Genomic DNA, 14,118 nt, shown 5'->3' with positions numbered 1-14,118 from the left:
GAGAGACACATATTTTAACATGTTCAATAAATACGAAATATTCCTGCAAAAAAAAAAAAAAAAAATTAACATGAAAGCCCTTGTAGTTCAAGACATGCTTTTATATTGAAAAACATTGCACCGGATGTTTTACTTTTCTTCCGGCGTGTGAATCGGTGCTGATCAAGATGGCTTCTCAACAGCAGCAGCCCGGCGGACCGATGTCTCAACCTGGATTACAACAGCCCACTTCAATACAACAACAGCAGCAGTTGAGTCAACAGCAAGATTTCGATCCGGTTCATAGATTTAAGATGCTTATTCCACAGCTGAAGGAGAGTCTGCAGGTAATCGAGCTAAAAACTGAAATCGAAAAATGCCCAAAGATGGTCTGAATAGCTAAAGTTGGGTTGCCAACGATTTCACAGTCCAAATATTGTTGTTTCATGAATAAATTTAAAGATCTACAGCAGAACATGTTACTATATTTTTCATTTTCAGAATGTCATGAAGATTGCGTCCCTTAACTTGGCCCATAACACGGCCATTGACAACGGCATGTGAGTAGGCAGTTTGGAGCAACTTCACAGCACTGCTCCTTTAGAGGGTGTTTCTGATTTTCACTGAGACTGTTGTTTCTTCTGTTTTTAGCAAAAGCAGCGACGCCTCTGTTCAGCGTTTTGACAAAAGCCTGGAGGAGTTTTATGCCCTTTGCGATCAACTGGAGCTGTGTTTGGTAAGACTACAGATAGATAGATAGATAGATAGAGTACTTAATGGATTCCATATTACATGTTCCATGTTACATATTCAAAAACATTTAGATGAACACAGATGAATGGAGCCTTTCAATAAGATAGAACCAAATGCTAAGATGTAGATGTAAAGGTATAACGGTAAGAAAAGCATCAAGATGAGGCTGAACATGAGCAGTCCTTACAGAATATGCATGTATTTGAATCTGTTGTTGAGACTTCCCCACCTTGTCTTCAACAAACAAATGTTATCAGTAAAATCCTAACATGTGGCCCATATCTTTGTGTATCACATGTAACACATCCAACACCTACACTCAAAATGGACTACACATTTTAAGTGTTTTCTCTCCCCTGTGCAGCGACTGGCATATGAGTGCCTCTCTCAGAGCATCGACAGCGCCAAACATTCACCCAACCTGGTCCCAACGGCCACCAAGCCAGACACAGTGCAGACGGAGTCCATGTCTTATGCCCAGTACCTCGGCATGATCAAGTCTCAGATCTCCTGTGCCAAAGATATCCACAATGCTTTGCTGGAGTGTTCCAAGAAGATTGCAGGAAAGGGACAGACGCAGGGAATCATGTAGACTCGCACTGACTGTTCCGACTCTTCTCTGCATCTGGAGACTGTTTTGAGAAAGTTGACAGACTTCAGATTTTGAGCTGTTCCATATTCAGATCTCAGTTTTGTGCAGTGTTGCTCAAAATGCTGTTTCATTTCTCAAGATCTTGTGTATTTAGTTTTTTTTTTTTATTATTATTTTTTTTAATTTATGTTTCTTTTGTAAGCGCTGTGTAAATATTCCTAGCAAAAAGTCATGTTTTGAGATGACCAGCAGGTGGTGGCAGAGTTGTACTTGCCACTCCAATGTTCACAGGTCTTTTGTAGCTTATTTGTATTGAACATTAAAGTCTTTCTACAGATACTGATGTTTCCTCATTATTTAAGATGTACAAACAAGACTGTCCTATTAAGAACATCTTTAACTGATGATGAAAATATCATTTTAAAGCATGATTCATAAGAGGAAAACTCCATTAGTTGTTTGTGCAGGTACTGTAGTGACAAAAGATATGGGGACTTATAAAAGAAAATCTGCAGCTGAATTTTTTTTAGTTCCATAAAAGTTGTAAAGAATAATGTATTCACTTTTTCAGGTGAATTACGATACAGTTTGAATTTGACAATTTTATCTTATTTGTCTGCAGTAAAGTTTAATAAGATTGAACACTAGGAGTAGTAAAAGTGAAGAAAATGTTAGACTCAAAATTTACAGGGGCAATAGAATAAAGTGTATTTTCAATAAAAACAGTCACATGCATTGAGTAATAGCCAACTTCTTTATCCTTGGAGGATCTTGTAAAAGAAGGATCGTATTTAACTCCTATTGAAGCAGTGCTGTTGGTATAGTGAGGCAACAGAATAGTAGTCTGGTAACACCTAGGGGAATTTAAAGAGTACACAGAGTACAGTTTTTTGAGAGGGTAGGTGTTGTTAAGAGATAGTCCAGTCTCTTCACATAGAGTCATACACTTACAAGTCTCTTTACAAGTTTTAATGATTCCTTTCTTTCCCACGCATGACCCATTTTACCCTCCCCCAGTCACATGACAAGTGAGAGAGTTAAGTTTAACCACTGAGTTAATTTTCAACACACTGAGATGTTCTTTTGAATGGCTCATCTTCCATGTTACATAAACATACTAAGGAGAAAGGAAACATAACACTAATCACCAATGGCTCCTGTGCTCTGTATTCTTGGACTGAATGAGAGCACAGCTTACACTTGGATCCTTGTTGAGTTATATATTGGTCAGAGGCTCCTCGATATCCTATCATATGTTGAAGCTAAGGGATTAACGAAGTTTGATACACAAGCACGTGAGTGGGAAGCCTGGTGGGTTTGCAGCTGTGTTACATCTCAGACCAATCTGAGCTACTGACAAGTGCTTAGATCCAAAAATACTACCCTGGGTCACTACCAAATAGGCACACTAAGAGGTTCATCACAGTGCAGGCTCACAATCTCAGAAACCCTTGAAGGCCTACACTAATATACAAAAAGTAAAAGTTGTTCAGTAACAGTTACTCTCTCCTTTTCAGTGAATGTTAAGGTGAACCTGCTTTGGGACTGATTAAAAACAAAACACCAGATTAATCTTCGTATTTTCACATTTTTATTTCCAGACGATAGTCCGTGTTGACACAGGATTTTTTTTAAACCTTGAAAACAAATATACAAGAACAAAGCTCGAATTATTGAGAATAATCCAGACATTATCAAGAGTTTGTACCGTGCTGCACAGAGTTCATCCGATGAAAAACAACAGAAAGCAAAGTAACAATATAAAAAGGGAAGAGTATTATTTTTCTTTTTACAAAGATTACAGCAGATATAATACATTTATCTAGAACATCAGGTACCAGACAATATAATTACAAAAAGACAATTTAGACATTGTCTAAGTGCATTAGTGGATTTCAAACAGTCAATAACTCACTAATTTTGTGTCTTGTTACAGGATGAAAATGACAGAATGTGAGAAACAGATGACATCATCAGAATACCTTACCTAGAGCTAATTCTATTCATCTTGTGCGAAATGATGTAAATCAAATGCTCTTTGACTGTTAATGTATCATGATGTAAGTATTATCTATGGCCTCACATATTAATGTATTTCTTCCATTGCCAGAGATTATTTCAATACGTTTAACAATCACTACAACCACAGGAACACCATTGACCCTTTTAGTTTCGTGGTTGATATGAAGGGTTAAGGAGCCTTTGTACCTTTATTGTAATGTTCTTATGAGTGTATAAAAAGCATTAATATGGTTAAAGTTTTGTATCTTCTATGGCCAACACACTACAAATTACGTATATTTCACATTCCTGTGAACCATTCTCCAAGCATAGCACAGGAATTTCAATTTTTTTAGTCCCTTCCTGAACTTCATATGCTTTGCCATCTTTATGTTTTTAAACTCAAGCGTAAACTGTGCTAAGATTCAAAATATTAACAGTGACATGGGAGGAATAATTTGATCCCTGAAACAGCAGAATAAATGTCCATTGTAATGGGGCAGCCATCTTAAGCAGGTCTCATTTCTCAGCAAATTGTTTTCTTATTGTGCAGTATGCTTTGGAAAACAGGCAGCAGAAATGTAAAATGTATAGTCTCTTTAATATTTCAGACTCTGGGTCAGTGCCTTCTGATTTCTATCTATCTTGCTGATGAAACCAGTGTACATGTGTGTGTGTGTGTGTGTGTGTGTGTGTGTCTGTGGGTACAGAGCACCAGAGTGTATTGTACGATGTTTGAAATACTTTAATAAGCACACAAACAGATAGTTTTACTGCTTTGTTGAGCCCGAGCCTTTCATGTTGCTTTTACCCTCAGCCTTGCCCTTTGACTGGTCTCTGTGGAAGATATTAAACAAAGTAAATAATCACAGTTCAAAAGCTAAAGTAATTGCAGTATCATAACATGAAAACAATACACTGATACAAAGCATACTGTATGTGTCTGCTATCAGTGTCTCCCACTTGTTTGTCATTTGATCCTGATTTGCAGATTCTGGCCTGTCATCAACACTACATGTGGGCTGAGCGTATCATACTGACCTTTGGGCCTGCTCAGGACCGGTGAGGGCTGCCCAACGAACAGCACGGGGTCTGGCTTCCTCCAGGCGAGACATGGGGCCAGATGGTTGGAAGTTAGACACCTTCTGCTGCCACTCATCGTCAAATGACTGTGCTTCAGCTGCGGGTGGAGGATCAGGATCATATTAGGCAACGTTCTAGCTATGGATTGATGGCCTAGAAATACCTAGACAGTAGACCTTAGAGTGCAACAATGCTGTCCTATGTTAAATCAGATCATACATGTTCAGTGCTGTGAGCACTGAACATGTATGAAACAGTATGAAACAGTATGAAAATTTAACGTGATCACAGTTATCACTATTATCACGGTATTGTTAGAATGTGCTGAAAATGTTCAAAAAGTAATAAGTCTCACCAAGTTTTAAAATAGAAAACCACAAATAAATAATTATCAGCACTTTTTGTTTGCATTTAAACATTTAAGTAATAACATGGCCAGTACATCTATGTCACAGATGAGGACAAGGGACCAGTAGCAGTCTTGGGTTTGCCTGCTGCATGCCCACTCTGTACAAGGGAGTAGCAAATGCATTATTTTTCTTATTATTTTACAATTTGTAACGTCTTCAGAGCACACAGACACTGTGAACACATGTCACCTGTCCAGCACGGTGCTGTTAAAGCAGAAACACCACTGGTACACTGTGTTTAGGGATGAAAAAGTAAGATGCAGCCCTGAAATAAATTTCAGACACACACAATCACCAACCAAAACGTCTCACACAGAGGCTCCAACACTGACAGGGGCACCAACTCAGCTATGAGGTCCAACGGATCTATTTTATTCAGTTTGCACGGCAGCTAGTAGCTCACTGTTTCTCTGTCTGTGTGTGTGCTCTGTAAGTGCATGTGATGACATTGCTTGTTGTGTGTCCTCTACAAACAGAAAGACGGCTGAAAAATCTCTGATGGTGGCTACTGCCTTCCGCCGTATTTTGACTGACTAAAAAACAAACTCACACTGCATGCGTCTGCGAGATTGTTGCTGGCTGATGCAATACAGTACCTAACGCGAGTAACATTAACGTAATTTAAATTGTAATACTAACTGTCTGGCATTTTTACTGGTAACTGTTTCATCTCTACCACACACTACTCCACTGAGTGAGTTAGACATATGGGAAATGCTGAAGGGCCAAAGATGGTCCTGGTTTTAAAATATAGTGAATCATTCTGCATAATTGTCAAAATGAGAAACTGCAATGTCAGGTTTCATCCAGAATGATCTCTGAAATGGCTCTTTCATGTATTCACATTCTTGAATAGTGCAACAAATATGGCTGGGCCCTCTACATTTATGGAGCAACTGTGTGTAGCCAATGCTCTTGATCGATTCAACGTACATTCATCCATATTCTGAAAGTCCTGGATGAACTCCTTCTCTCCTGTTTTCTTGTTGTATTTCTTCTCAACAACATGTCCCTTGTCCTGAATGTGGTGACCAATTGACATCTTCTCGAGACCGCTCTCGGAGTCTTTAACTGCTCGCCGGGTCTCCTTGATCTGGTGATAAAACATCATTAATATGTTTGGAAGAACAGAGCCACTGTGAGAACAGTTATTATCATGATCACTCAGGAAGGATAGACTAAGTGATTCTTCCACAGTTATACTTCTCCAAGCTCAGTGTATTGAACTGTGCTATTATGTACTGTGATATAATACAGTAGCACATCTGATGGATACTTACCCCTCCAGGGGCACGGCGTGTTGACGTGGTCGCCTGGAAGACCTTAGGAGGCTCATTTCCAACCTTTGAATATGTCATGACTGATGAAGAGCTGAATGAGTGGGTGTTTGAATCTGTGGGCATGTTCTCCTGAAAAACACACATGCACACACACACAAACTCATGATGTTAAGAAATTACACTTTATGTACCATAACAGTCTGAGTAAGCAGCCAAACAAAAGGAAGAGAACACAAAATCATCAAGAATAAACTTACAGAGTTTTGGTGCATCTCTTGCATCCTGTTTCTCATATTGGACATAATGTTGTCAAACATGCTGAAAGGGTTCCTCATCATGTCCTGCACAAACACAAGAAAAGAATAGCCAAAGGCTACAACTGGGACATTCACATTTTATCACTCCACCATATGTGAGCTAGTGACATACAGTACACAGCAAAATTAGAAACCAAGTCCAGCATGCAAACACACATGGTGTTTATGTCTTTGTTTAGGGGTTTAAAGGGTGGCCAACTGTGCTCCAACTCTGTGCTGCTTTAAAAAAAACCTCACCATGTTGTCAGTAATTGACAACAAATTGCAGGGTATTTAACTGATAAAATAATCTGGAAAAATATTGCTTGTAATATTAGTAATTGACAACAAATTGCAGGGTATTTAACTGATAAAATAATCTGGAAAAATATTGCTTGTAATATTTGTTAAAAATTATCATTATTATATAAGTACAAAAAACTTAATGTAAGTGCTTCTGTGCTTCAGTAACATTGAGGTGTTTCATTTTGAGCCAGGAAAAACCATAGACTGTAAATAAAGATGGACATAGTAGTGACGTCACCCACAGGTTTCTGACCCCACAGGTGTTTTTGTTTTTTTTTTTTGTTTAGCTCAGTGAGCTGCTCTGCTGTTACCATCTTGGCAGTGCCAGACTACACCTAACTCCACCTCATTGCCCAAAAATGGGCAATGAGGTGGGGCGTGTGTGGAGCTGAGACTTTGGTTTGGCCTCCCAACTGTCATTTATAACAGCATGCCCTCAATTATGCATAAGTTTAAGCCTTAATAAAATTTAAACAGGTGAGTTATATAAAAATTCACGCCCCATACAGTTGTCATGAAGGAGAATATTAGCTGTAGAGAGAAAAATAGTTTTTTATCCAGCCAGTAAACATGTTGATTTCTGCTGTAAAATTTAACATAGGAATCTATGGGGACCGACTTGCTTTTGGAGCCAGTCTCAAGCGGTCATTCAAAGAACTGCAGTTTTTAGCATTTCTGTGTTGGCTTAATTTTTCAGCCCCGGTGGTTGAGAAGGACAGTGTACACCACTTTAGTCAGTCATGCATGCTGCTATGAGACACCTTAAATCACCACACATTCAAATTTTACTGACATTAGATACCTCAGATGTTCTTATGCTGTAAGGGTGCAGCCAGGCACTGCAGATCACTATGATTGTATCACTGTAACTTTTTCATCTACAAATCATCTTCAGCTTGTCAAAAGAACTAGAGTGATCACGTTGCAGTTGACAACAGTACATATTAGATTGTGTAAACCTGAGAAAACAACCAACTGGTCATTCCACATTCTGGGCACAGTGTTTCCACGAGAATGACTTGTTATTCTCATGATAGTTATATAATGTGATCTATATGTTTCACACTTAAACTTAATGTCCCATTATACAGTATGCGGGAAAGATATATACTTGTAAAGCAATTTTGGCCCCTTTAAAAAAAAACCAAAAAAACAATGAGGGCAGGTACTTCAAATTGCCTGACTTGTCTAGTACCTGTAAAAAATCCTGATATTGGGTAAAGATTGGCCAATTACATCAAACAGGTAGATCCATTGGAGGCTATTCTTTCAATTTAATTTGGATCCCTTATCTTTCCTTCAGCTGAGTAAAAAATACTGTTTATATCTTGATGAAAACATCTGCTTTATGTAAGAAGTTTGACTTAATGTTGGATGTCGTGTTTGGGTGTTCTCTATTCCCATATCAATCACTATGTAATCAATTGATACATTTTCTGGGAAATATAATATTTACTACTTCACCCATAGTCTCTGTAGAAAGAAAATGCTTTAGTATATACACTGTTCAATGTTTTGAGATAAATAGTGCTTTGCTGGCAATATGATGATGAGAAATAACACAGTATTGTGTACATGGATTGGCGTAATGTTGTAAATTTGGAGTTGATGTATTGGAAACACTGTGACCACTTTACTGACTGCTTCGAGTCAAATATTAATGGGTAGAGTCAGTTATAGAGTTAGAGCATGCACTTGGTCAGTATGACTTTAAATGAGAAATTCATATGATAGTGTCGTTGGACATGAGAGGACTCTACTGACCGTGCTGTCAGTACTGCCAAAAGGCAACAATGACCGGCTCATATCCTGAGGATTTAAACAATAACATTTTAGCAACACAGCATAGTATTGTATTTGTATAGCATGGTACTCACACAATATGGCACTTACACAATCATTCAAACACACACACACTCAAATCACGTAGACTTTTTACATGTTTGTTGAGGTTGTTGCCAGTTAAGTTGTGAGGTTGTTTTACATTGGTCACTAAGCCCTTGACATAGCTACAAAGAGCTCTCCACATGACCTTAAACACGACCCTTCAAGGCCATGAACCCTCTGGGAGTGCAGGCACCGAGGAGTGACAGGTCAGTGAGGAGGGAGCAGCCTGCAGCCTTCAGTCAGACCCTGTGTTCTCTTGGCCAAAACCGCAGGTGTTTATGACCTGGCGGCCCTGGATAAGCATCTCAACAGCCATCGCTATGTATGTGTGTATTTTTTGGGGGTGTGATTTGCAGGGGTATTGTGCATAATCAGTGGGGTGTTGAATGACTTGTGTTCCATGTGTAATTGGGTCGCATTGCCAGAGATTAGCGTGGGTTTAACACTGAAACTGAGCTTCATTCTAGGAAGGCTGCAGTGGGCTGGGTGGACCAGCCAGGACAGGGATCTAACAGGGGGTCGGAGAGTCCAAGGCTGCTCTCTCAGTTCTTTTCAAAGGTCAAGCTGATGTAAAACGCTCCTGACCAGCATCTATGAAGCCTCACAGCCAATTTTATCCCAGAGTGGCATCTATGAACTAATAAATGCCAGTTACATATCTGCCAGCATTATATTTAGACTGGGGTTGTGTAGAGGAGAGATTGAGGGTGCAAAATAAGCAACGTAGACCGGGCAGTCTTTAACACATTATTTTAGGCTTTCTGGACTACTGCAGATTGGCATTCTTTTTCTATCTCTCTCTCTCAATCTGATACTGAACCTGCCACTGTGCCCTCTGAGGCAGACTGCTCCTGCTCCTGGGGGAGCTAGGGGTTAAACCATAGGGGACATGTACTGTAGATATGATTCATACATAAAAGGAAAAGTTAAGTTGTGCTGCAAACGCATAGTTCCAGGGAAATGCATCACCAGGGAGTCAGAGACATTTTGTAAAAATTTTGCTCTTACACCAGAGTACCACAGAGAATAAGGAGGTTCTGAATCTGGTTGTGGTGACTGATGTTTTTTAAAGCTACTGCAGGTGAATAAGGGGTTTAGGAACTGCTGAATTTCACACTGCCTCCTGAGCAGGAAACGCTGACATAAAGGGCATAAATCTACAACAAAGATAATATCAGCTCTACCTACAGCCACCAGTCTTGCTCAGTACAAACCACGGAATCAAAGAAAGCACATCTAACATATATTGATGTCTGACTGTCATTCAACAGTACTTTTATAAACAAGTGCCCAGATGAATGAACATGCTGAAAGATGATAAGAACCAGGTAGTGGATATTGGCAAGAGACTGGAAATGTGAGCACCCATAGCAGGCTTGGAGGGTAAGACAGGGCTTATTTTCCCAGTGGGAATCTAATGCTTAGCAAGCTAATACAAGAAGAACAAGACTTTCAGCATTATGTGGCCAATGTGTGTGTGCATTTCAGTGTGTGTATGTGCATGCCAGTGCGCCTATTTTGCATGCTGTGACTCTGTGTAATTGTGCTGGTGAGTATGTTTTAATACTCTGTGTGTGTTTATGTATGTATTTTTGTGTGAACATTTGTGCCTGTGATATTGGAGAGCAGTATGAGAGTGAGCTGTCTGTCATCTAGCTGCTAATGCACCAGCACTGCCAAGGCACGTTCTGCGAAACAGATGGACCAAAAGAGCAACAATGAGAAAACAGAGTGTCCATGACATCCACACGCATGCCTTTACAAAGCCAACAACACAGCACCAGAGCTACAGCCCTCTGACCACTGCTGGGCACCGCAAGACTGATCCTTATCTTCTAAGATAAGAATCAGTCCTGTGGGGCTTGGTGTGTAGCGCTTTCTTTTGATTTCCCTTGATAATTGTGTTTGCATAATTATGTTAAGAAGGCCAATAAAAATTCAATAAAAAAAAAACAAAAACTAAAACACAAATGTGAAAAAGATCAATGTGTTAGAACTGTGATAGAATCTCTGGAACGTTATGGTAATTCAGATAGTAGTAATTCCATGTATCTCATACTGTGGATTCTCTGTTTATTGTTTGTGACTGTTAACAAAAAGCAGTTTAGGGACCAATAGGCAATAGAAATCTTGAAGCATAACAGAATGTTACTCCTAATATTAGATTCAATAATTTGTTCACATGGAGATTTTACAGTGTATCTCCATTTCACCCGCTGTCACTGAGGTCATTAGTCAAGTGCTCCGGGCCCCTCCTCAGCTGGCATTAGCTAGTAAATATAATGATGCAAATAAAGAGAAAGCAGGTTGCTGGCTATTGAGGCCAGGCTTCTGATGAAAGTCATTATCAAGGATAAATATACAGGCTCTCATGAGGTAGTGGGATTAAAGCAGGTGACAGGGACTAAATTTGACTTAGCAGGGATAAATAAGCAGTGGAGGGGGTGATCTGGGAAAGGTTAACGGGTGCAATATGGCAGACCAGAGCTGCCTACCGGCCTTTTCCTTGCAAGTCTGCACAATTAATATCAAAATGTTCCAGAGCAAACAACTGGTCCGGGAGTACTTTCTAACCATCATACTTTGAGCACATATTGCAAATCCACAGCCTTTTCCAGCCTTATTCTGTGCGAAAATCAAAGACTTATAGAGAAGCAGTTATATTCGAAGACAAACTATATTTTAAGTTAACATGACAACTAGGCCAACTAGAATCATATCAAAATAAACAGTTATTTTCAGCAGCAGCTCATTTTAGCAGAGCAAAGCACAATTCGCTGGGGTCCTGTTGGTGCAAGTGTTAAAGAAGTCTGTATGTGTATTTGCAAGAAAGCAGTGTGTCAGTGGAACAATGCACTAAAAATAGGACTCCTCAGGGCTAGATATAACTGTCCAGAGAGGCCAAGGGGGTTGCCCTTCCTCTAAACCAGAGACTCACATGGCCCCATACCTCTTTGAGTGGTGCTCTAGTTACGCTGCCAGTGGCCAGCCTCCACTATAACCTTAGTAAACTTAGCACTTCCTCCAAACACTTATCAACTGTGGCTATAAACTCATGAGCAGTGGACAGAGAGAGTCATCAGGTGTATGAGCAATCTGCTGAAGGTGGGGCTTCATCCCACACAGATGTATATGTAGGTTAGTCAGTTTTGTATATATACACAAATGGATACTGTAATGCGCTTGGTAGAGCTTTACTGCCTATTGCTTGAAACTATTACTTGTGTACAACTCAACATAGTAAAATGAGTGCTTCTCGAAATGCATGTCCTCACCCTGTGCTCATCCCTCAGCCCCACGGATGAGCTAGGATATTCTGCCATGTCGTGACCACGGCTTCTCCCATCCATTATACTGGGCATTATTGGCCCCCCGAATGGCTCAGAGAAGCTACGCATCATCTGCCGCATATGTTCCCTGTGAGCCCGGAATGGATCCCTATTGGAGAGGCAGGAGAAGAGAAAGGACAATGTAAACTCAGAAATTCTAAGCAACTCTGAAAGATGATGCCAACAACTGCAAACCATTACAATAATCCTTTGAGATTTTTTAAAAATTATTTTAAAAAATTGTCTTTACAATAAGCACTCAATTCCAATATTTGAGAATGACTCACATATCTTATGCCAGCTTGGAGATCATAAAAGATAAAATTTTCAATGAACACATGAAATAAGAAGCACCCCTAAAATAATTCCGGCCACCCTTACACTTGCCTTGGTCAAGTGTGGCCACACTAACTCAGCAGGTGTTCACTCATGCAGTATGCCAGAGTGACTGCAGCACATCGTGTCAGTCAATAACTTTCTCTAAACTGTACTGGGAGCTGTTTCTAAAAACTGTACTTTTTATTTCTTTCCTAGATTGCTACAAACCGAAATAAAATTTAAAGTTCATGGAAGGACACACAATAATAAAGTAACAGTCTCACCTGGCATTTTTATTTACCTTTTAAGACTACTTTTCAAAATATTAAATCACACACAAGTCTGTGTCCTTACCTACATGTAAAGGTTTGATTAAAACGTAACTGAGCGGTTAATGCACCTGTGCTTTAAATCCAAACGCTTCAGTTGAAATTAAATATAGATGAACAGATTACAGATATGACAGAGACACTCTTAAGTTTGCTCGATGTAGTGAGGTGGTAACATGATATGTTTAGGAGACCACGTTTTATTATTTCACGTTACAAATCTAGTGTTAAACAAACGAGTTGAGAGTGTCAGTCAGGCAGAGGTAAGCTAAGTCTGACATCTGTCGTTGTCCCGTTTTAACAGAATAAATAAATAAATAAATAAATCAGCAGCCATTCACTCTTTAACTTAAACATAATAACGTTAGCTTTCCACGTTAACATTATTGTTATTGTTTTTTTGTCTCCTTGATAACCGGCTTCCAGGATTAGTTTAACTGATGCATTGCGCAGACGAAACCTGATAACCTTAATTACAAACTAAACATTCTTAATGACAGTTTATAGATTTAACACAACAAATTTCTGCTACTTACGAGAGGAACGGATCCTCATCAAGGTCCCTGAAATTACTGTTGAACATTTCCGCGGATTTTGAAGCTGTAAAAAAAAAAATAATCCCGTGTCCGCCACAGGTGTCCAGGCTCCGTCGCTTAGCCTCGGTACCGTTACTATGGAGGCTGTGGAATTCAAAGTCATTTAGAACCACTCTGTCAACGGCCATGTGACGAGAATCCGGCACTCTGATTGGCTGGTTATTCGGAGCTTCGAACGCTGCTATCCGCGGGCTGTATGTTGTGGTTGGCTGCCATGGCAACGGCACTCTAGAAATTTCTTGGAAAACTACAATTTTCTCATCTTGCTTGTGCGTATCGCCGCAAAAACTAGCAGTGTGTTTACCCAACATGCCCTCACAGGACAGTTGTAACCTATAATGCAGCTTGCACCGGTTCGTAACTGGAGGAATATCGATGGGCTTCAGAGAATACATTCACAAAAAAATCCTCCCAAGGATAATCAGGATACTATTCCTCCACCGCAACTCAACACTGGGGAAAGAACAAGGTGGGGAGCTGTGTACTAAAAAGACTAACATCGGAAGATGATGACTTACTTTGTCTGACTCATTGGCTCAATTAAAAACTTTGTAATATATATATTATAATTAAATATATATTTTTTTAGACAGAACAAGGACTGTGTTTTGAGCCAATCCTTTAACATGAAGAAGAAATCATGTGATGTTCTCCAGGGTTAAATTACTACACTTTTGTTTCCTAAGTGATTCTAATTCTAGGGTGAGAAGACATTTGGGACCGACACTCGACACATGTGAGGAGGGCATACACACAAATCTCACTCACTCCAAGCGAGCTCTTACACCGCAAACTTTAACTTGTGTGCTTGCCTTAGCAAATCATTTATACACTCTGATTCATTATTTCATTACAACACTGACTATTTGGAGAGTGCTGGAGTGAAACACAGTGTCCCAGACTCAGTATAGATTTACCATCTGGCTGTTCCACAAATAGGTCTGGTGGAGTGTGGACTT

The 14,118-nt window shown here is 39.7% G+C and overlaps 2 protein-coding genes across 3 annotated transcripts; one reads left to right on the top strand and one right to left on the bottom strand.

The window, feature by feature from the left end:
- Window positions 1-138: 138 nt before the first annotated feature.
- Window positions 139-1,663, top strand: med29 (mediator complex subunit 29). The gene is made up of 4 exons (XM_071496226.1): window positions 139-326; window positions 481-539; window positions 631-715; window positions 1,097-1,663. Exons 1-4 carry the CDS (start codon window positions 168-170, stop codon window positions 1,322-1,324), a joined length of 531 nt encoding a protein of 176 aa, XP_071352327.1. The 5' UTR covers window positions 139-167; the 3' UTR covers window positions 1,325-1,663.
- Window positions 1,664-2,898: 1,235 nt separating this feature from the next.
- Window positions 2,899-13,256, bottom strand: mlf1 (myeloid leukemia factor 1). 2 transcript variants are annotated; one of them, XM_071495933.1, is made up of 8 exons: window positions 13,100-13,256; window positions 11,863-12,025; window positions 8,465-8,509; window positions 6,356-6,439; window positions 6,099-6,227; window positions 5,752-5,911; window positions 4,367-4,505; window positions 2,899-4,162 (listed from the first exon to the last, which is right to left on the bottom strand). In XM_071495933.1, the coding sequence occupies exons 1-8, from the start codon at window positions 13,144-13,146 to the stop codon at window positions 4,096-4,098; spliced, it is 834 nt and encodes a 277-aa protein (XP_071352034.1). In that variant the 5' UTR covers window positions 13,147-13,256; the 3' UTR covers window positions 2,899-4,095. The 2 variants fall into 2 exon arrangements, with proteins under 2 accessions (XP_071352034.1, XP_071352035.1); XM_071495934.1 differs by lacking the exon at window positions 8,465-8,509.
- Window positions 13,257-14,118: the final 862 nt, after the last annotated feature.

Source organism: Trachinotus anak, unplaced genomic scaffold, assembly GCF_046630095.1.
Source record: "Trachinotus anak isolate AG129_WGS33_773 ecotype Australia unplaced genomic scaffold, CSIRO_AGI_Tana_v1 ptg000014l, whole genome shotgun sequence".
Lineage (NCBI taxonomy): Eukaryota > Metazoa > Chordata > Actinopteri > Carangiformes > Carangidae > Trachinotus > Trachinotus anak.
This window is presented reverse-complemented; position numbering and strand designations above follow the sequence as displayed.

Coding starts and splice junctions, on each gene's coding strand:
- mlf1 (XM_071495933.1), bottom strand. CDS start 13,146: ATGTTCAACAGTAATTTCAGGGACCTTGATGAGGATCCGTTCCTCTC. Junction 6,440..8,464: donor TTGGCAGTACTGACAGCACG/GTCAGTAGAGTC, acceptor GTGTTTGTGCAG/GACATGATGAGGAACCCTTT. Junction 6,228..6,355: donor AAGAGATGCACCAAAACTCT/GTAAGTTTATTC, acceptor TGTGTTTTTCAG/GAGAACATGCCCACAGATTC.
- med29 (XM_071496226.1), top strand. CDS start 168: ATGGCTTCTCAACAGCAGCAGCCCGGCGGACCGATGTCTCAACCTGGA. Junction 327..480: donor AGCTGAAGGAGAGTCTGCAG/GTAATCGAGCTA, acceptor TTTCATTTTCAG/AATGTCATGAAGATTGCGTC. Junction 540..630: donor ACGGCCATTGACAACGGCAT/GTGAGTAGGCAG, acceptor TTCTGTTTTTAG/CAAAAGCAGCGACGCCTCTG.